The following is a 23,520-nucleotide window of genomic DNA, read 5'->3' on the forward strand; positions in this document are numbered from 1 at the left end:
TTATGCTGTTAATCTTCTTTGATCTGAGTAACAAAAATTAACTAATTTAATATAGTACAAATGCAATACTTGCTAGGTCTGAACTGTGTCAAGAGTAGCTTAGTTTATATTTTTGAAATACAGTACAATACAATACCACTTGTTAAGCGTACAGTTACAGCTATGGTTACAGTTACAAATATCATTTTGATTTTTAGCTTCCTATGCTGTCTGTCCACTTAGGTCTGCTGTATGGAACTTAAAAATGCCGGATCGACTGAAGCAACTTTTGCGGTCAAAAACGCATGCATGCAAAAGAGCAAACTTTGTAGCACTTGGCATTCGAGCTCCTGTTTTTCAGCGTTGTCGTTTTCGTTGTCGTTTTTGTTGTCGATGTGGTTGATGATGAAAGAGAAACATAGTATATATTTGTTGGAGAACATTTCTTGCGAAATATGTATGTACAAGTATGTATGTATAATATGCACGTATATATGGAAAAAGTAAGGCAACCAACACAGCTAATGAAAAGCAATAGCTAAAAGCATTGAAATCGCATTTACGGGCAAAGAGAGATTGCCATTTATATTTAAATCTTTTTTCCCATTTATAAGTTGCTTAGTTTTGTACTTGCCTTTGTTTCAATAGCGCGCGTCTCGTGATCCTGAAAGTGGAGTTTCAACTTTGATTTGCCATCGTCGCTGGAGCCGCGTAGCTGCGAGAATTTATATTGCCAGACCACGGCCGAATCGGCGCCTTCTGTGAGCGAAAATCCCGCCTGCCAGTCGAGTGTGAGGCCTCCACTTTTTCCATGATGTGAAACGGCAAAAGTTTTCCGCTAAAAAGAGTGTGCGCAAAATGGAACAACAAAGATATAGTTTCAATAGTGGGTGGTTGTGATGTTTTGCATTTATTAGGCGTACTTTGAAAAATATGCACGTTTTAAAACTCTGTTTATATGTCATTTGAGATATGGAGAGGCTGCGGCTCGGGGGCTGTCGCATAATGGTCAAGTTTTTAATGGCATTTTTTAATTAGCAAAATGAAGCACTTGCGACTGCCATGAGTTGGTACTGGATTGTGCAGAGCCAGGCTAAGTAACCTACGTGACACATTGTGAGCGCACACAACGCTTTGTATAATTTATGTATATGTGCATTAAGCCTATGCAAATAACTTAATGACTGAAAAGCGTCGAATCATTATGAGATTTGCTCCAAAAGTAACATTTTAAGCCGCTATGAGAGTGAGTAGGTCATTGATACACTATATTTATAATTTTATGCCCATCCAAATAGTGTGGCCTATTGTATCTATAACTTACATGTGGGGTCGAATCTGCCTAATAAACTCCTCAAAATTAATATTTTTGGCCTCCAAATAGAAAATAAATTAAAATTGAAAAGCCTTTATGTAAACTTGCTCTTTAGCTGTTCTCCTTCAAACAATTTTTTTTTATGAAGCAAACATTTTACAGAAGTACCATGTTTGGCAAAATATTTGTGGTCGGCACTACTAATACTGTATGCCGTCAATAAAATGATTGCTTACTTAAAGAACGTGCGCCGAGTTCTATGCTACAGTTATTATTCGCACACATTCGTATACGCCTCGTTGCCCATTCAACAAAATTTGCTTGTGACTTGTAGCCGGCTTCATAATTTTGCCCATGATTGTAAGCAATTAGCGGGCCAAGTGTGTGTGAGTGCACATAGCACTATTTGCATGAATTAATATAACACATGAATCGCACACGCAAACGTACAGACATATGTTCATTGGTGTACTACATAGTACATAAGTAGCGTCTAGGTAAGCAGCATTTCAAGCAAATTAAAACTAATTTAGGCATTGTTTGTGCGAAGTGAGTGGAGTTGTGTATTAAACAACCACTTATGTAGCCCTAATTCAATTCGAGTGGGTCGTATTCATTAGAAGCCGGTCTGTTGTCATCCAAGGCTACTGTTTTAGACAAAATTATACAAAACACAAAATTTGTTTGCCTTGTTGACGCCAAACTTAAATTGTGCATAATTATGCGAGTTGAGCTCGTTGGTAATTCGCAAACAAAACGCAAACTTATACTTCTATGCGTACACGTTAGGAAAATATTTCATATATGTAATTTTAAAGGCTTCAAATTATTTAAAAAAATATAGAAGTATATATTAATCAAATATATATTTGAAATGAAACATTTTTATGAGACTCTATTATATTCTAATACGAGTATCAATTTTAATTAAATAGGTTGCAGTGTATAATAAAACAGAATACAATTTCAAGTAAAGAAACAAAAAACACAACTTAAGAGCCTTGAGCTGGAGATAATACACCTTTGGAAATGTACTTATCCACTTATATATATCATTAAAATAAATCCATTCGATACAATTCTGATAGTTTCTATGGAATAAATAGGATAATGCCAAATGAGCTAACAATCTGGCTGTCTTATTTGGATGGTTTCGGTAAGTTACTTGCTGTTAGGTATTGTTGCAACATCAGTGCAATAGCTTTAAAACCGAGAGACTACTTTGCATATTAACAGGCAGGCGGACATGGCAGTACGAGTTTTACCTTGTCTCGTCGTGGGGATAACGAATAGATATACTTTTAGGGAATACAAATAATCAAGTGTTATTCATTTTTGCGTTTCGTCTAGACAAGAAGCTCTTAACAATACGGTAATGGTTTTCCAATTCCGTGACCCACTTGGATATGTCTTATAATGATTTTAGACTGGATTTATAGTAACCGATACATATGTTCATTTTAACTGCCCAAATTTTCACCCATCTTAATGGGAAAAGGGTATACTAATGTATAGTATGTAACATACAGAAGGAGGCGTGGCGTGGACCTTAAAAATTATATATATTTTTGATCAGTATGATACGACGAGTAGCCATGAATGAAGAATTGCGAAACTCTGTATCCTGATTCTTCAGAGTCTGAAAAACTCACAAACATATATTAAGACACATAGATACCTTTCGGACGTAAATGTATGCTATAGAAACTGCATTCTCAACGTTCATATGGGTTAACTATTTTTTGATGTATAAAATTACTTTAATTTGATAAGAAAAATTCATTTAACAAATATATATATTTTTTTATGGCACAGGATATTTAAGAATTGAGCCCGCTCGCCTCTAGCCCGCTCGCCTCTAGAAACTGCATTCTCAACGTTCATATGGGTTAACTATTTTTTGATGTATAAAATTACTTTAATTTGATAAGAAAAATTCATTTAACAAATATATATATTTTTTTATGGCACAGGATATTTAAGAATTGAGCCCGCTCGCCTCTAGCATTCCTTTCTTGTTTCTCTTGGTGTAGTCGTACATTCCCCTAAAAAAAGGTCAAACTCAAGTTCAATAGCCGGGTTTTGTTTGTTTGGGGTTGGGTATTAGTTGTCTGGGCTATCTAGGTGTCGAAATATTGCAAGCGAAATAATACTTATCGATTTCTGGTACTGGAACCGCCAGAGTTGGCTAAGAGCCATCAGCGTAATATGCTTTCTGGGCATGTTTGCCATGCGTCTCTGGCAACGGGTCATTGGCATTGCTTTTTTCTAGCCATGCCGTGTGGCTTTTCAACAGTTTTCTAGCCAAGTTGAAGGCGGACATTTTAACAAACAAACAAACACACACACGCACACACCCACAAACATATATATATATATATATACTCGTACATATATGGTCATGCACATGATGGTATAATGCCTTAAAGATTTTATTTGCCTTGCCACTTCACTGTGATATCCCTTTCTCCTTAGCTTTCTTGCCGTCGCCTTTGTTGTCCAGCAGCTGAGCAAGTGCGGGATTTTGTGTTATTGCTTGCGTGTCCTCTGGACATGCACTTGCACATTGTGCACTTAGTCTTTGGCCAATGTTTTCTTTTCAGCATTTTCATTTCTATTTCTGCACTCATGCACACAATTTGCGTGAGTTTTTGTGCGCTTTTGGCTGCCATTCGTTGTTTTCTATTTAGCTTTCTTTTTAGCTCATGAGCTGGTAACTTTTCGAAATTGTCAGAAATGTTTTGATGCGTGCAAACATTTAGACACTTAACTTTGTTAGGTGGCATGTACTTGTGTGTGACTGTGTGTGTGTGTGTGTGTGTATGTGTGTCTGACATGCACATTTTGCACGTACGCTGTTGGACGACATGTACGGCAATTGTCATTTGGATTTGGCAAATAGTAGCATTCCTTCCATAGTTAGCGGCTTAACGTGATGGCAGAGGGAAACTTCAAAAATAAACTTCTCATTTGGGAAGTTCTGCCTTATCCAAGCAGCTAAATAAATGAATTAACAGTGTGGCTTAGTTTTTGCAACAGGAAACATACCAAGACCAAAGTTGGTAAATAGACGGCCCTACTCACGTGCGCTGTATATGATTTATGATAACTCTTTAAAATTGAATTTAAATATGTGAGTCCTTAAAGTTAGTGGTGGCTTTGTTTGTCTTTTGCTTTAGTTTCTGGCAGGCGCGTGTAAATATGTATTTATAATATTTATATTAGCCAAAAAGTTATTGGGGACCGGATGGGAGTCATTACGAGATTCTTTTTTGTTAAACAGTTTTTTTTTAAATGAACGCAGTAACAAACACCTAAAATTTGACAGTTGTTGTTATTACGTAATGTCTTCTCCCAAGCAACACGCAATAAAGTTAGCAATCTAAGCTATACATAAATTAAATACATATGTATATAAAATGATTATATCCAGAATATTGGATAAATGCGTGCGATTCGATGTTGGCAGCACTTGTGAAGCGATTGTTAAAAAATTGACTGATTTAAAACAGTTTAAACTGTTTCTAAACAAGAAAAATAGTCATATTGTTTATACACTCTCTTCCAAAATATGTTTTTAAAAGCTTTCATATTTAATTGCATTAGAGTGGCAAACGAAGAAATTAGAAACAAAACGAGTGTTTCAAGTAATTCGAGCTGAAACTCGGACTTGTTTCATTTAAATTCATTTAATTACAATTGTGTCTGCAATTTGGCGAGGGTGTCAGAAATAAACTGAGTGCAAATATACTTTAGTGCTGCCAGATATCTATGGACTACTCTCCTAAGTGAACTTTCTTTTGATCAGCTGTTCAGCTTTTGAATTGTGCACTCAGTGGCAGCCCGGCTTTAATTGTAATGTTACCCTTTAGCAAATGAGTCCTTTCCTTTTCGATTTGTTCGCTTGTTAGTTTGAACATTTAATTGCGATATGCGGCCTTAACATGTAGTCAAGTATTGATTTACTCGATGTAAACATCCATGACCTTAGGGCAGCGTTTATTTATAAATTTATGAGCAATTTCTAAGCATGTGGGTGTGTGGGTGTCTAAGAGGATGTGTGGGTGTGCTGCCTGGGCGACAACAACAAGACTCGAATGTTACGAGTATATGAGAAGTAATTGCGACCAAACATGCGAAATGATAAACAAATGAAATGCACAGCTCGTATTACGTGCAAATCACAGTAATGTAAAGCGTGTGTGTACTGTTCGCCAACTTATTGCCCCGCCCTTGGCAGGTTACCCGCCTATAGTTACCCTGGCTGTCAGGTAATCATTGTTCATGCATAATTGAAGCGCCTAGTTGAAATATTGCAGCGTCTATGACTATAATGGCAGCCATGATTGATGGCCTTTCTACGTATTGGTGCCGCGTGTTTCAATTGGAGCCACCGCTTAGCAAAATTGCATACTTACGCCCAATTTAATGACACTGGTCACAATGGCCGCGTTCCAACTGTTCTCGATGCGGAGTAGTTCCTGACGCGTTTCCACGCTCAAATAGCGTGGCTCATGCCCGGAGCTCTGCAGCAGAAAGCAATGCTGCCGACTGTCGACGGTCTCGGACTCCTTGACAATGCGAAACATAGTCTGGTACACTTTGTATACCACCAGGGCTTTGCTGATGCCTGCCACGTTGAGCTGTAAATAGAAGAAAAGGGCAAATTTCAATTATGTGCTTTCAGGCAGGCGTAAAAAAAAACGAGCACGAGGACAGGCACGGGGCTTAGGCACAATTTGCTTTAATTACAAATGTTGAGAAAATAATGAAACGCGGGTATTTGAACAATATGCCGCTGAAATTGAGAAACGGCTACCGAAATGTACTATGTATGTATATGTACTATGTATATGTACTGTGTATATGTACTGTGTATACACTATATACGTGTACTATATATACATATAGTATGTACGAATATTGAGTAGTATTTTGGCGCATTTTAAAGGCAATGAAAACTTCATTCAGCGTTTTATTTTTTGTTGAACGTATGTTTGATGGCTGCCAGTCAGTTACGCAGACAGACGAGCAGTCATTCATTTAGTTAGTAAGTCCGTCTGTTAGTTGATGCAAAAAACGATTGCATAAACACACTCATACACACACAATTTACATACTCACACTCATGTGGCATGCACAGTTGTTGAAAGTGTTTCGTTGACTGCAACAAATAAATACATACATATACATACATATGGGAGAGAGACCGGTTGAATGACAGGCTGTCTGACTCCTCAGGCCAGGGCTTACGATTTACTGCAACGTTTTCCCTGCCAATTGGTTGCCTTGGCAATTCTTGAAAATCCGACGGCTATGCACTACATTTTCAATGGCATTTCCCATACTATTTTCTCATATTGCACTATTATACTTATCTTATTATGGTTTGCAATATTGGTACATATACTTGTAGTTATGCATGTAAGTGACGGACATTTCAAGCTACTTTTCTACGAGTACGACTGAATCTCCTGCAAGTCAACTTGGCCTGGCCCAGCATGTTGACAGGCTTTGTACTCTTGCTCCAGCCATCTAAGCTATGGAAAAATGCACAATAGACTGCATATTTAAACTTACTATACATTTCACCATTATGTCGGTTGTTGTTTTCGTTGCTTTTGTTTTTGCTGCTTTTAGCAATTATGTGGATTTGAAGCATAACAAGTTTTTCATTTTGTTTCGCATCCGCTCGACTCAACTCGACTCGACTCTCTGCCTCTTTCTAATTATGACAGCGGCAGCACAAAAGCTCAGACATCACTCGCAGCGTGATACGAAATGAGCAAGGCAAGCGTAAAGCTTTGAGCAGCCCCCACCCTCTATAAAGAGTGGAACGTTATTGTACCCATCACTCTTTAAAGTCCTGCGTATTCGAGCGGAATTTGAACTACAAAAAATAAACACAAAACTAAATGGGAGAACCGCATCTTAGGCCATTACGAATATTGAATGCGCTTTGCACTTTGAAAGTTGCTTCGATGTGAATGAATGCATAATCAAATAATAATAATATGTCTAAGTGTGTTAATATTTTAATAGGCGAATTTTCCAAATGGCAATTTCTAGTTTCTTGTATTAAAACAGCAGCTCTGAAACCCTGCCAGCTGTTTCCCTGATCTCGCCATAGCTCGTGACTTGAGCAATTCGTTCACGAGTGTCGGTCTGCTTCTAACTAAATACTATATACAAGTACATAGTATAAATAAGACTTGCCTTTAAAGTTGTGCGTTTGTGTATTGTTATACATTTAAATTGTTACGTTTGTCTCCCAAATTATTGATCTTAAATCCACTATGTTCAGCTTCTTATAAATGTAATATTATAATATTATAAAACTTTTTGAAAAACTATATTTTGAATAAAATTAGAACGCAATTGAAATTAGTGGGACAATTTTCTCTATATTTGTTTCGCCTTTTGCACGCTTAGAGAAATTTTGTGGGAAAAATTAAGGCTGAGAAAAATGTTGAAAGTTGCCTTCTCCACGGCAAGTATTTTTTTACCCAGTACCCAAAGGGCAAAAGGGTATATTATTTTGTGCGAGTGTACATGAAACACACAGAAGGAGACGTGGCAGACCCCACAAAGTATATATTCTATATATTCTTGATCAGGATGACAAGCCGAGTCGATATAGCCATGTCCGTCTGTCTGTCTGTATGAACGCAAGGATCTCAGAAAGTATAAGTGCTAGAATAACTTGGTATCTAGATTCTCCTAAGCCCGAGAAAGGCCGAGTTTGTTCATTTTTTCTGATCCCCCCCTATTCACGATTTTCTATAACTCCCGTAATTCTTGAAATTTTGAACTAAAATTTGATAGTCACATTAAGTTAGTGATTATATATCCGTATACCAAGTTCATTATGATAGGTTGATCAGAAAGAAAGTTATAGCCATATAACCAGGCCCAATGCACTCATACATACATACATATGTACAAGTACACAAACACGCATAGACACGATTCTGGTGTAAATGTATGTATACATATATGAAATATTTTATATTTAATTTAGTTAATTAATTAAATTAAATTAATTAATTAATTAAATTAATTGAATTTCTTTTTTTGTGGGGTGGTACAGGGTATTTAAGAGTTGAGCCTGCTCGACTTTAGCATTCCTTTCTTGTTATTACTGAATATGAAACAAGTCCGATAGTACCAATTTCTGTTAATGAATATATTTTCAAATATTCGGCTGAATTAAGGAATTACTATACATACTATATATACTGATGATGCTGGATAAATGTAGCTTACTAGCTTGTAGACTTGGTAGAAGCTCTCTGTCAAGCCGCAACAAGTGGTATGATACCGTTTCGCCTACAATATTTCGGAGTTCTGCTATGCTCCGCGATCAAGTTAATATGCTCTATCCTCGAGCATACAAAAGACATGCATCAAAAGCGTTCATACGAATGCCGACTAATTAGTTTATCTAATTTTTAAGAGAATATAGCGCAGGAATGGCGCGCATAAAAAGCCGTATGTAATTGAAACAACTAACGGCAACCATCCACATATACATATATGTATATGCGGACGAGAACATACTCAGAATGTACAATGCCCTCAACATAAACATGTACGTATGTATGTAAGCCTTGGGCTACAATTTCATACGCGTTGTATTTCCCATGCAAATCTCGCTCATTAGAGAGCATATAAATAGGACAAATGCGCGTGTGTGTGTGTGTGTGTGTGTGTGTAAGCGAGGAGGGGGGTGGGGTAGTCGGTTGAGCACAAGCTTCATCTTGACACCAAAAATTTAATGTATAGCATAGGGAACTTTAAAAACCTTGCATTCACGTCGCCGGTTTGAAGTATGCCGGCAAAGTAAATTAAAACCGCATTCATTATTTCAGTTTTTTTTAACCACACACAAACGCATACGCCAGGGAACGAAAATATATATTACTATACATATACTATATGTGCAAGTATGTACCATGTATTGTGCATAACTCATAAAAAGCTTAAAATAAAACTTGATTGCAAATGCTCGCAACAAATTGAAATTAATTTCAATTGTGGTGGAATAAAATGAAAAACACAAATACGCACGGATGTGGATATACGTACATGAAAAATCGTTGGAAAATAACAATTTCACGCATTATATGTGTGGCAAATGACATAGCCAGTCGGTATTTGTCTCTTTCTGTGTGCGTGTATGTGTGTGTGTGTGTGTGCTGTACGTCCTCGCCCCACCAGCCCCACCTATGACTCTTGTCGTGGCCTGTTGTGGCCTTTGTTGTAGCCAAAACCATGGCAAAAAATCGATAAAATTCTTGCCAAAATTTCGTTGGCTTTTCGCAGTTGGCCCAAGACTTCAGAAAAGTTTGTCCTTGGGTACTTCGGTTGGGGGGATGGGTGTGTGTGTCTGCTATATTTGACATTTTGCATGTTTGTGTGTGTGTGTGTGTCCGTGTTTGCGTGCGTCTGTTAGAAACTAAGGCACTATTGATCCTTGTCTTTGTCTGCTTTGTGAATGTTGATTTGTCTATTTTCGGTGCGCGTTTACATTTGGCGCGTTTTCTGCTTACCATTTCGCTACGCCTATTTGCGTTTTATATAACCTACGCTCCAACCAGATCTGACTCTAATTGGTCTGGCACTGAATGCTCGCGACCGTCATCAAAGCTGTACAATTTGTACGGATGGCTTTAGTGCTGGAACATTTGGCTGCCAGATTTTAAAATTGTATGAATGTTTGAAGGTAGGTATAGTAAGATCGCGGCGATGATTTGTCCTAAGCGACAATCAAATAAGCTGTTAAATGATTTTGGGCTTTGTCTGGCTCTCTTGTGTGCCTTAGTAATCTAATGATTCCAATTACTATTTGTTGTTTCGGGGGATTTGCGTTAAATGAATATAATTAAATTCTAGTCTAAAAATCTAGAGCAAGTCATTCTATATACACAGCTTGGATACTTCAAAGAACTAACCCAAAATACCCGTAGACTTTAGTGATTAATCATAAAGTGAACAAATGAAGTAAAGTCGACGAACACAAGTAGCTGATGGTTACATTTAATTAAATCAGTTATTAAATTCACGAATTCGAGAAAAATGTCAACTTTATCATAAAAGCACTTTTTCTAATAATTAATACAAATGTAAGTATACACTTTATTATATCTATATAGTCACTGCATTACAGTGTGTTTAATGTCGTTGGATTGGCCAACATATACAAACGGCGGTCATACAAAATAGAAAGTCACAAAATTTTAAATCAATTTATTAAACTCATCAATAATACGTTTCAGGGCATGACTAATATCACTTATGTATTCGAGACAAGTCCAACAAAATTCCTCGCCCTAGCTAGATATGGATAAGCATATACTTAGTTGTTACTTTGAAAGACTTTTAAAATAATGATTGGATAGTGAGTAGTCCTTATTTATTTAAACATATCAGTGATAAAAAGAAATTGCATTTATTAATTATTTATTTATTACTTAATGAAGACTTTCATTAATTTCAATTTTTCCTTTTTTTCTATATGTTTATAGTAATACTGCAAATGCTCTAATACAAATAATTTGTTAAGGGGGAAAGTATCTTGCCCCATTAGATGAGATTCTGGCATTCCATGCATTTTGAAAGTATTATTTGTTTATTTTTAGATAGAAAGTCATCTATTGTAATGGAAAGAATTGTAATTATCTATTAAGTCCGAATAACGGTAGAGTGAATCTGTTATTTATGTTACTTGGCATAACCTTGTGTTTTTAGGTAGTCGATTCTTCATTTTATATTCTTATTTTTTAGAGTGGATAGGCGCAAATTTAATTAAAATTCAAACAACACACTTGGCAAAACAAATAAATCAAATGTCTAATAAATATTTTGGGAGAAATTATGATATACAATACACGTATGTATGTATATACATATCTGATAAAGGTAAAATATGCTGCCGTAAGTGGTGGTAAAATATTTGATTTTCAATTATAAAACGATGAATAGACGGTCTTTATAACTCTGCGATATAATTAATGAAACGGCTTCAGTACCGACTTACAATCTTATTAAAATTTCAGGCATAAATAACAATACAAAACACTTGTACAATAAGGTAAGTGAGATACTTTTATGTAGAAGAAGTTCGGCTAAAACAAAACAACAACAATAATAAAATATAATAATTGCGAAATTATTATTTATTGAAGCGTGATATATGTATATGTAGCTTTCGTAAAGTCCCCTTCACACTTAGGCGTGACTCACCCTACGATAAGATAAAGCCAGAGCTTTGAGGCACATTCACACGAGCATTTATTTAATAATGTTTATAGAGTAACCAACACCTGTGCCTATATTATCAATACTATTTCAGTTTTATATTTATGCATACATAAGAGAGTCTTTCGATAACCTATACACTAAAACGTGGGCCTTTTTGAGCATTTTTAACGTGACAGCAATGCCGACAACGCATTTAGTCGATAAACAGAAGTTGAAGTGTTCTTGTGCTCCCAAGTGACGTTGAAATTCGCGCGATTTTAATTTTTAAATAAATCTTTGTTATCAGTAAACTTTGTGCCTTAAATAATGGGTAAGTGCGGGCAATGTAGAATAATGTAGAATAATATTATAGTTGCAAGCTTTATAGTTTACTTGTAAATGCATTTACTATATACTACCACATATATCATTGTATGTTGCTGTGAAAAATGCACAAAAAAAAGAAAAGAAGCTTCCATATGGCTTTATAACAGTTCATAAAATGCAATTTGCTTGCTTTCGAATGGAAACTTTTGTTAAATTCTGTCTGAGTGTTCTGTTTTGAACTCTTCCAGGCGCCGTGCAGCCGGGAGCAGTTGTGAGCGTTGGTAAGGAGTGCCTCTGGCTGTTCTACTTGTAATTGAATTTAACTATCGGACCAAAAAGCAAAACCTGCGTTAACTCACCCTTCCTATACACATATCTTATCACCATTATCCATTGCTTATCACATCAAACTGTCTCTCTTTGCAGAACACACATGGGTGCACTCGACGCCATATGCCGCTCTACCTCCCTATGCCGTAATCGGCGGCCACGACTGTGATCGCTCTCCCATATATGTGGGCCGTTCGTTCCATGAAGGGGAGAATTTGCCTGCCAAAGTGATACCCAGTAAGGGTTGTGCCTACGTTAGCTATGGTGGCCACGAGCACCAGAAGACACATTACGAGGTACTGGTGGGTCAGGGCTTTGCCTGGGTAGGCTGTGCCGGCGGCTCAGTGCCTCCAAATGCGGTGCGCAGCGGCACGACTCGCACCGGCGAGCCACTCTACGTGGGCCGCGGTCATCACGCAAATAGCCTAAGTGTTGGCAAGATCCATCCCTCGCACGGCTGCCTGTATATTCCTTTTGGTGGCGCAGAGGTGCGCGTGTCCACCTACGAGGTGCTTATTTATCAGCAGCAAGATGTTTGGCTATCTGCCACACCTAGTTATACACCCCCCGGTGCTGTCATTGCTGGTCATGATTCAGATCGGACACCCATTTATGCCGGACGTGCTATGCACGAAGGTGAAATGCTGCCAGCCAAAGTTATCCCCAGCAAGGGCTGTGCCTACGTCTGCTTCGGGGGCTACGAGTTTCAAAAGCCCACATACGAGGTGCTCACTGGATATGGTTACGTATGGGTACGCCCCCACCATCACAGCATGCCGCCAAACGCAGTAACCACGGGACGCACCCGCCAGGGCGATTTCATATACTATGGACGTGGACATTATCAGGGCAGTTTGACACCTGGTCTCATCTCTGCCCGTCAGCGTTGTCTGTTCATCCCCTATGGAGGACGCGAGATCCGCCTTGACTCCTATGAGGTGCTCTGTCGGCAGTAACTGACATCAGTTAATGGCGATTATGTTTATTATATTTATTAAAACCATATATAAAACCTGACAATAATAAAATGTCCTAAAGTAGCACAATGCTTGCTTTTGGAATTACTTCCAAATTGCGGGATAGTATGTATTTTAGATGGTTTTGAAATGTGGAATTTCTATGGACGTTCACCAAAATACAGATCATTATTTTTTTTTCGATAGCATTCAACTGAACGCTAGTGATAATTATTATATTTTAATATTTACTATCATCAATAGTAAATAGTAAAATAGTGTGCTACAATGTGCCACACCCCATATGTTTTTATGAATCGATTGAAGAATTAGCTTACAAATATTAATGGATCATAATTCTCTCATAATTATGTTATTAAAAGCCTTTTAAAATGTGTGGTGGTTACAAACAAAGTGTATTTTTATTCACGATGGTGATTTGGTGCTATTATTGTGACACTTTAAAAGATTCTTATTGATTTCGCTCGGTACGTTCTTTTGCTTTTTCGTAGCACCGTCCTTAACTTATTTTTTTAATTATGGACTTGCATTTTCACAATGAAAATGGATTGCAGGGCCCTGCGTCCTATCTCTTCTTGACCTAATTTGTAAGGTGGATTGTCCCCAATAAGAGCACCCCAAAAGCGCATTATTATGTATATTCTATACAATTTATTTCTAATTTCTTATGTTTTAAGTAAGTGCTCCAAAAGTGAAAAAATAGTAGGGATACTTATCATAGGAAATGTTTAAGATAGTAAAAATACGTTACATATTAGATAAGATTTTGAAGACTATTGGGAAACATTTTAGAGGGAGAATCCGGTTAAAAAGAAGTAATAATTTAATGAGCTTTTTAATGGGATAATTGCTGCGAATAGCTTGAAATTTTTTTAAATTATTTTATATTGGTTTTTGGCGACCTTTCTAGTAATAACTATTGAACTAGAATTACTTCGGGTGCCATGTAATTAATTCGTCCTGAAGCAGATTTTTGTAGTTGTGGCATTATATTGTCCATTAATACTTATACCTATCTGTAAGCACAAATTTGAATTATATTCAAAGAATTGGTTGTCAATTACATTGATTGTTCTCCGTGTGCATACAAATACACATATATACTCGTATGTAAGTTAAATGCACAATATTTATTATTTCACGCACAAGTGTATGTGTAAGGGCTTGAAATTATATTTTATGCTGCAAACAAAGAAGTGCAAAGCATGCAGGATCTGAGAGGATGAAAACTTCTGAGGTCCAATACAAACAAATAAACAAGCAAGAATTGTGTGCATTTGTATTTTTGCTACTCAGAGCGCACACATTTGAGCCACAAATTTGTGTCAACAGTTCTTAGCTACTAATCCTGGTAGTTCTGGGAGTATGACCCAAATTTGTTAGTTGACAAAGAACTTACATCGCAAGCGTGAAACATGAAAATGCGGCTGCCAGTGGTCAAGAAATGGCAGCAATTTCTGATGCTTTTACAAAAATTGACTTGGATGCCTGCTTTTCCCCGAAATAGGCAAAATAAAAGAGCAGAACTCGTTAGCGAAAGAGCCAAAGCAGCTTCAGAGGCCCCGAAGGCCAGGGGCAATGGATTGTTAAGTTGCTTACGTTTCAGTTTCGGCTTAGACTTTCGGTTTCGGGCGAAAACACTTACCGGCGGAGATTCAAAGAGCATTACTTCGGTGCCCTTGAGCAGTAGAAATCTGGGCTTATAGCTTTGCCACGATATGTTGTTGTTGATGACGCCCTCATTTACCCACCCCATGTACTCGATGCGTTCGCCGACGGCAAAATTGCGATTGTAGAGCTTCATCTGGAATTAAACATAAGCGCATACGTGTTAGTTATGTAATCGAAATCGTATATGTGCCAAAAAATGGCAGATATAAAAAGTCCATCGTCCTTACATACGGACACACGCGCATACCGTATGTAAGCATACATTGTTGTTTGACTCTTTTTGTATGCAACAGAAAGAGCAACAGAGTACAGTGGGCCAGGAAACATAATGTTAGTCAAAGCAAACAAATTTTAAAAATGTTTCCCAACGTATTTTCCTATTAACTGTAACTTTCTTTCTTTAAAAATTACCGTTAAAATTAATAAAATTTAAGAGTAAAGATACTGTAGAGTTAAAGATACTTCTTACAATTTACAAGTATATTCACTTAAGGAAGGTAAAGTTAAAACGAGTTAAAAAGCTGTCTATAGTGTGTATTTGAATTTGAAAGTTCTTTAGAATTTGATGTTCATTTGGAGTTTGGTCCAAAAACGGAGTCTGTAGGCCCACTGTGCCGTGGCAGATGCAAAACGGACGTTGCTCATACGCTCTGTATTCGCGCACATCTTTGTTGTTTTCTTTTTCCTTTCGCTTTTTTACTGACGTAAATATATTTTTTATCTGTTTATGCATCCGCTTGCAGTTTGCTGTTTGCACTGTTTGTGAGCTTTTTCGTTGCCATTGCATACAAATTGCTTAATTGAGTGCCAGTTGCAGTGATTAATGTTATTCGCTTTCGCCCCAACTAACCTGCAGATGTGTAAGTCCCACAACATTGTCGGTAATCAGTTTAAGCCACTGGCTCAATATAGCCAGTTCATCACAGTGTATGACGCCGGTGGTGACGCCGTTCAGTCCGCGAACCTCAAACGCGTTAGGACGCAATTTGTCCGTGCCATAGATATAGCGCGTCACATAGGCCATCATCAGTGGCACTGCAAAAGCGATATTAAATATGATTCTTAGTAAAATCGAGCACATTCCTCGCACAAATCGGGCAAAGGCTGACTCATATCAATTCAATTTTACATTTAAGCCCAAAGGTTTTACGTAAATCAAGCAATATTGGCTGAATCGAGGAAAAAACAATCAATGTTTGAAATACTTTTGTTCAATCAATCAATGTTTGAAATACTTTTATTATTACAATTTGAATACTACCATCACCAATATAATATGATTGCTAATTAATTATAGCCTTCAACATTTATTGGGTAACAAAGAATAATGTCTAAGAAATATTTATTTTGGTATACTTATTATTTTGTAATTGATTGCGGTGGCTGCCTGTCTCTTATTCCCAATTTCTCTGACTTTAAAAATTATTTAATTGGTCTTACTTCTTTGATTTCAAGATGTTTCCGCTTCTTACATCCCCATCACAAGGGTATTAATTATGTTGGGTTTTCCGGTTAAAATTAAAGGGTGAATAAATGAATAGTCTTCCATTTTGAGTCGACGCAAGCATTGCAAGCAAACATCGGCAGACCTACGTAGATATATAATTGCGCGTAAAGGATAGGCTCTGTGCGTGAATGCACACATACATACATACACGTATATACTATATGCATACTCATATGTGTACTTTTGTAAATATGTGTGCCACGCGACGGCGGCAGCTGCACATACCTACTATATACTAGAAGTAAAGGCACAAGCATTAATTAACTAAGTAATCACTGTTCAGATAGGGAATAACCTTCAACTATTCAACATATTTTCGTTAGACTTTCATGGTCACTATGCTGCTGTTCGATGCGAAAATACACATGTTTTCCCTGGACTTACTAACAGAGCTATCACAGTGTTTTCGATATAGTAAATAAATGAAATTGAGCTCACAAGGACTACCTGAGGATGTATAAAAGTAATAGTGTAATATTGTAGCCAGTGCGAGACTTGAAATAGGCAAGAAACTTTATTGGCTTATGTAGAAATGTCTTGATTTAACCGATCCTTTTTTCTCTCAGTGTGCATGCAAACATATTACTGTCGGCTGATTGCAACATACCTGCCACCACGTCTGTCCACTTTTTCTCTGGCTCTGAGCAAATGGACATGGGACGACTGCAACTGCGACTGATGGTGCCGCTATTGACCGAGGACTTGTAACCTTCATCGGCCTTCAGTTCAGCGCAGGTGACATCATTGTCCGATTCGGGCGTATCCTTTGTTACTATTTGGAAAATAAAAGAATTAAAGTTAAGTTCCCTTGATAGGCAAACGAACAATGTAATAAGCTGAAAATAAGGAAGTAGTTCCTTAATTTGGCTTCATTTAATTTGATTGTACATACAAGTACATGCATACTCTGGTATATATCTGAAACTTTATTTATGTGCATTTATTCAAATGCTTGAAGCTTGCCAAATCGAATTAGTCTTTTGACTACAAGTAATTAGATTAATATCATATGTTATTGCTTAAGAATTTATTGTATGCTAGGAATTATCATTTTCGCACTATTAACATACATATGTATTAACATACATACTTGTATATGCATATCTTAGAGTATCTTTATTCGAGTGTTTACTATGTGGTGCATGAATTATATTACTACAATAAAAGCACATACATTTTTAATTTTATCTGAGCCACTGCAAATGCCACTTGGAGCCTGCAACTTTAATTTGATGCACATTGTTAGTGCTGTGAATGAACATTAGAAATTGTCTCTTGAAAACTGACAGTATGTGGGTTTTATGGTTTTATTGAGATCTTTTGGAGCATGAAAAAAAGGTCTGGCGAAAAGGTCGCATTAAATTCTTTAGCGAATTCTTTAAGCGCGGCAGTATAGAAAAAAACGGGTGTTGAACGTACACAAGTAACGACCCCAAGACTTTGAAGGACACAACCTCAAATGCTTTGGAGCAAAGGGGCTGAAACCGTGCTCCGGTTCACAATCTAATGATTTGCACGTAGCATGTCAAGGTGTAGCGAAAAATGCCAAAGTAAAGACATAAAATGTGCGCCATTTTGCCTTTTTTGTTGGGCTGTTTGCCGCTTTTCAGTCATGCGTAATGCTGTTTAATTTTAATTTAATTAAAATAAGAAAACAAAAACAAGGGCTATGTTCAACAGTTAACAGACTATTCGTTGTCTGTTGGAATTTCTCTATATATTTGCCCGTAAGTCTGTCTGCTGGTCGTCTGTGGGTGTGGGGGGTGTCAATTTATTTAAACTCATGTCAGGATGTTTGTCTACTTACGTTGCTTCTGCAGGAAGGGCGTCGCAGCGCGATAATGTTTGACAGTCAGGACAACAATGTCGCCGGCGTTGCGCAGAATGTTGACCGCATCATCGTGCGGACATGCGGTGATATATTCGCCATTTACTTTTATTATCGCATCACCCACAAACAACTGGCCGGTGATGTCCGCTGCCTGATCCTTGTAGATGCGCGAGATTAATATTGGTAATTTATGTTCGGCGCCGCCTTTAATGCTTAGCCCCAGGCCACCCTGCTTCTGACGCGTTATCTGCACCATGCGCTCCTGTTCGAGAATATAACATTTAACTTTATTTAATATCGATAAATATTTATGTGTTAGGTTTGCTGCAAGCCAAGCTAAGTGAATTGATTTATGTCCCTTCACAATGTCATGTCACGTAGCTGGAATATTTATAAACAGTCGCCCACATCTATTACTTTTTAATTAAATTTAGCGAGTGAATGAAATCAATACAAGCTTTTAGAGCTCAGTTACAAGCTGACCTTTGCCAATAATTTCCTAGTATGTACATTTTGCTTTGTTGCAGTTTTCATGTCGGCCTTAATTGAGTTTCTATTTTTATATTATACAGTCATGCAATAGAAAAATGCACAGTTATGCAGTAAATCATAAGTTCAACCATGCTGGAAATCCTTTTGATAAAGCTTTCAACTGGAGACGCTTACAGCACTTTTGTAAAAATTAATGTATGGATGTTTTATCAGAAGGATAACAAAAACGAATAACAAATGAAAAAGAAATGAAAGTTCATTATTATTTCAAATGTTGAGGACAGGACACAGAAAAAATAGTATACTGTTAAACATAGGAACTATTCAGGAATTAAATCGGAACCTTTTCTAAACGTTCTTTAGTTTATTAAATAGTGAAGATGTGTTTTTGTATTGCTAATTCCAATATTTAATAATTTATATAAGAAGTTTGAATTTATATAAAGTATTTATAATTTATACATTTATAAAATCCATATAAATTATATAAATTATATAATTTATATAGTTTATATAGTTTATATAGCTTATATAGTTTATATAGTTTATATAGTTTATATAGTTTATATAGTTTATATAGTTTATATAGTTTATATAGTTTATATAGTTTATATAGTTTATATAGTTTATATAGTTTATATAGTTTATATAGTTTACATAGTTTATATAGTTTATATAGTTTATATAGTTTATATAGTTTATATAGTTTATATAGTTTATATAGTTTATATAGTTTATATAGTTTATATAGTTTATATAGTTTATATAGTTTATATAGTTTATATAGTTTATATAGTTTATATAGTTTATATAGTTTATATAGATTATATAGTTTATATAGTTTATATAGTTTATATAGTTGATATAGTTGATATAGCTTATATAGTTTATATAGTTGGTATAGTTGATATAGTTGATATAGTTGATATAGTTGATATAGTTTATATAGTTTATATAGTTTATATAGCTTATATAGTTTATATAGTTTATATAGTTTATATAGTTTATGTAGTTTATATAGTTTATATAGTTTATATAGTTTATATAGTTTATATAGTTTATATAGTTTATATAGTTTATATAGTTTATATAGTTTATATAGTTTATATAGTTTATATAGTTTATATAGTTTATATAGTTTATATAGTTTATATAGTTTATATAGTTTATATAGTTTATATAGTTTATATAGTTTATATAGTTTATATAGTTTATATAGTTTATATAGTTTATATAGTTTATATAGTTTATATAGTTTACATAGTTTATATAGTGAAAAATCGCTAGCTTTTTAGCGAAAACGACAACAAGATTTAACTATTTATCAATTGAGACGCGGTGTTCTTTGATTATTAATATGGCTTTTAATGGCTTGGTAATTGTGCAATAACGATGTTGACCGTGCGAGAAGTATTTAACAAGTGATTTGCCTGCTGCCGCTACAAGTCAGCGGGCCGGCATAAGAAAAGTAATGCCCAAAGAGAGCGCCACAGAGATCGCAGTAAAGGGCGCGATAGAGAGCGCAAAGAAAAGGCTTAGAAGCTAAGTAGGGTGCTCCAACATTCCGGCCCCTTTGAAGGACTCCCGGTCTTTCAAATCCACACGGAGCACCGCCAACATCGTGGACTGGTCGCCTAGCAGCGCCGCTGCCTCCAACAATCCTCCTATGTGAGGAGGTCGGGGAAGAATGAACCACCAATCGATTCGTCGCTCTGCCGCATAGTCCGTCAGGGCGTCCTTTCTCCGCTCGAAAGCCGACGGCATGTCCCTCAGCAAGCCGCTTGTTCCCGCGAAGTTCGTCACGTTGTCGCTAAAGACCATTTCCGGCAGGCCGCGCTTCCCGATGAGCCTTGTAAAGACGTTAAGGACAGTTTCAGTGGATAAATTAGCTACCAGTTCGAGGTGAACGGCCTTCGAGGCAAAACAAACGAATATCGCTACGTAAGTTGTAACGGGCGGTCTTCCGCGTATGCGATAGCTACCATGGAATGGGCCGCAAAGTTCGAGTCCACAAACCCTGAAAGGTCGACCTTCTCGAAGGCGATCACCTGGCAAATTTCTCATTATTTGCTCAACTAACTTGGGCTTGCATCGAAGGCAGTGATGTAAAACTGCTGAGCAAAACCTACGAGTATTTATCACCCAAATCTGTTGCTTTAGCAGCCCAACTAACCTCTTAAATCGCCACAGCTCTTGCCACAGAGTTTTGGCCGCTATGACGATGGGGCACAAAGGTCCAAGTTGCTCAGACAAATGAGACAATATATCTCGCTTTGTCGGCTTCAACGAAGTAAAGCTATCCTCATGCAGATGATAACGAAATACATCATTATGAGGAGCCAGCATGTCGTCAACATAAAAACAATTTTTAATGACATTTAACGCGACATGGTGACATCGAGCATAAATATTTGCCAATTCAAACAACAAGCGCACAGCAAAAAATGGCGCTGATGCAGTCCCGTATGTCACAGTGTTCAACTTAAAGGACTGCAGCTCATGAGAGGCGCTTTCTCGCCAGAGAATGAGCTGGTACTTTTTGTCTTTTTCAGACACGTTTACTTGCCTGTACATCTTGGAGATGTCGGCAGTAATTGCGTATTTATTCAACCGAAAATTTACAAATGTTGAATGAAGCTCCCTCTGAATAGTCGGCCCAACCATTAAAGTGTCATTTAATGATAGGGCCGTTGACGTTTTACTAGAAGCGTCAAACACCACACGCAATTTGGTTGTGGTGCTTTCAGGTCTCAGGACACACTGATGAGGAATGTAGTAGTGCTGTCCTGGAGGAGGAGATTCAAGAGCAGACATATGCCCAAGATCACGATACTCTCTCATGAAGTCATGGTACATGTCATGGAGAGTTTTGTCTCTTGCGAGTTTGCGCTCAAGTTGCAAAAATCGTCTTTCAGCAGTTTGAAAGGAAAGCCCTAGTACAGCGGGATCGGATTTGAACGGAAGTTCGACTTGAAAACGTCCTGTAGACAGGCGCTGTACTGATTTGGTGAAGTTAGCTTCACAGGCCTTTTGTTCAGCTGTCTGGCGCACAGCCTTCGACTCATTCGGGCTCCGATCGAGTTCCCAAAAGCGTTGAACTAAGGTGTCGAGAGAACAATCATTAACTTGAGCGACAACGTTAACTCTGAATTGTTGAGGAGGTATTTGCCCTGTATATCTTCCAGCAACAACCCATCCCAGCAATGTCTTCTGCAACAATGGAAGACAGGAATTGAGCTCGATTTGCCCAACGCATAATAACTTGTAAAAAAGTTCAGCGCCTAGGAGAATATCAACCTTGGCTGGCTTATAGAATTCTGGGTCAGCCAACTCAAGGTTTGCGGGTATTTTCCAATTCGATGTGGGTACAAAGTTACCAGGCTGACAAGTAGATATGGATTTAAGAACCCAAAAATCAGTGCCAAAGCTGTGAGAATTCAAACGAGATTGAATATCAGCGCACACCTTGTGCCTACTACCAGTAGTGGTTCCACCTGCCATTACAATACTCACAGCTGTGTCTTTACGCTTTAATCGAAGGCGCTGCGCAAGGTTCTCAGTCATGAGGTTCAACTGTGAGCCGCCATCAAGTAACACACGAGCAGGATGGTAATGGCCGAATCTATCTTTAATTTTTACGACTGCTGTGGCAAGAATTACTTGATCGGCACTTAAAACGTGACCTAAGTACGCTTCTGGAGGTGCGACTGCGTGTGGAGCGGGTGAATTTGGCACAGCTACAGAGTATCTGTGCAACAACGAATGGTGTGGCTTTGAACACACCCGACACTTGGAAGCCTCGCAGCTGGAAACTATATGGCCCACATTCAAACAATTGAGGCACATTTTTTGAGTCTTAGCAAACTCAAATCGCTGCATAACAGATATAGAACCGAAGGAAGGGCAAGAATAAATATTGTGATCCGCAGAACCACAATATGTGCACTTCGAGACCGGTTTTGAAGGCTTTGAAGGACCCTTTGTGCAAGAAAACGAAGCTTTACTATTTCTTGCAGGTTCTACTCGCGGTTTATTTGGAACCCGAGTTGTCTCTTCAGCCGCTAAATATTGGTAACGCCTGTTTAACTGCTTAGCGCAGTCATCCCAAGAAGGCAACTTGTCATAATCGAGCTGTTCCTCAAAACGAGATTTGGTTGCATGATCAACTTTGGCCATAACCATATGTATGATCATTGCATTCGAAATGTCCTGTTCACTTCCCAACGAAGTTAAAGACGCATAAATGGCAGAAACAGTGTCAATGATGGACCGCAAAGTAGACGCATTAGGTTTGGTCATACTTGGGATGTCAAACAATTGCGAGATAGTGTCGAAAAATATCAAACATTTGTTGTCGTACACAGACTTGAGGCTAGCAATGGCTTTCGAGTAATTGCAGTCCGTTAACTGAAACGGTTTCACAACTCCTAGAGCCTCACCTGACAAGCACGACACCAAATGATTAAACTTCTCGACGTTGGTCAACGAAGGATCGTCATGAACTAGGCTTTCAAATAAGCACATAAAATTCTTAAATTCGGCATGCTTTCCACTGAATGTAGGCAGCCGCATTTTGGGTAACTGGGACCGTTGACTGGCCACCATAGAACAGTCATGAGAAGTCTGACTTTCAACCTTTTGTTTCGTTGCCTTCACATACAACGCCTTAGTTGAAATGCACAAATCCTCAAGTGGCCCTCTACTATCGTTACTTGGATTGAGACTATCCAAATCTGCCTGAAGCGCCATAGCTTTCTTTATGTAATCTTCTAACAGCTGGAGACGACACTCGAGTTCTGTTTGTTCAAACGAAATTGTCTTTAACTGAAATGCTGTTCTCATACGAGCA

The 23,520-nt window shown here is 37.5% G+C and overlaps 2 protein-coding genes across 3 annotated transcripts in view; one reads left to right on the top strand and one right to left on the bottom strand.

Moving 5' to 3' along the window:
• Positions 1-16: 16 nt before the first annotated feature.
• Positions 17-23,520, bottom strand: part of LOC115633703 (gamma-1-syntrophin) — a 48,204-nt gene continuing 24,700 nt past the window's right edge. The window contains exons 4-10 of the mRNA XM_030531163.1: positions 18,156-18,441; positions 16,956-17,120; positions 15,692-15,876; positions 14,816-14,974; positions 5,713-5,937; positions 614-817; positions 17-329 (exon numbers count right to left, since the gene is read on the bottom strand). Of these exons, the coding sequence (XP_030387023.1) occupies positions 219-329; positions 614-817; positions 5,713-5,937; positions 14,816-14,974; positions 15,692-15,876; positions 16,956-17,120; positions 18,156-18,441 (1,335 nt within the window). The 3' untranslated portion in view covers positions 17-218. The remainder of the gene's footprint in view (positions 330-613; positions 818-5,712; positions 5,938-14,815; positions 14,975-15,691; positions 15,877-16,955; positions 17,121-18,155; positions 18,442-23,520) is intronic.
• On the top strand, positions 11,763-13,265 carry LOC115633704. 2 transcript variants are annotated; one of them, XM_030531164.1, is made up of 3 exons: positions 11,763-11,867; positions 12,112-12,144; positions 12,290-13,265. In XM_030531164.1, the coding sequence occupies exons 1-3, from the start codon at positions 11,864-11,866 to the stop codon at positions 13,147-13,149; spliced, it is 897 nt and encodes a 298-aa protein (XP_030387024.1). In that variant the 5' UTR covers positions 11,763-11,863; the 3' UTR covers positions 13,150-13,265. The 2 variants fall into 2 exon arrangements, with proteins under 2 accessions (XP_030387024.1, XP_030387025.1); XM_030531165.1 differs by lacking the exon at positions 12,112-12,144.

The sequence above is a fragment of the Scaptodrosophila lebanonensis genome, unplaced genomic scaffold (genome assembly GCF_003285725.1).
Source record: "Scaptodrosophila lebanonensis strain 11010-0011.00,11010-0021.00 unplaced genomic scaffold, SlebRS2 tig00000001-arrow-pilon, whole genome shotgun sequence".
In the NCBI taxonomy this organism is placed as follows: Eukaryota; Metazoa; Arthropoda; class Insecta; order Diptera; family Drosophilidae; genus Scaptodrosophila; species Scaptodrosophila lebanonensis.

Excerpts from the sequence above, each read along its gene's own strand:
- LOC115633704 (XM_030531164.1), top strand. Across the intron at positions 12,145-12,289 it reads GGGAGCAGTTGTGAGCGTTG|AACACACATGGGTGCACTCG; the intron begins GTAAGGAGTGCC and ends CTCTCTTTGCAG.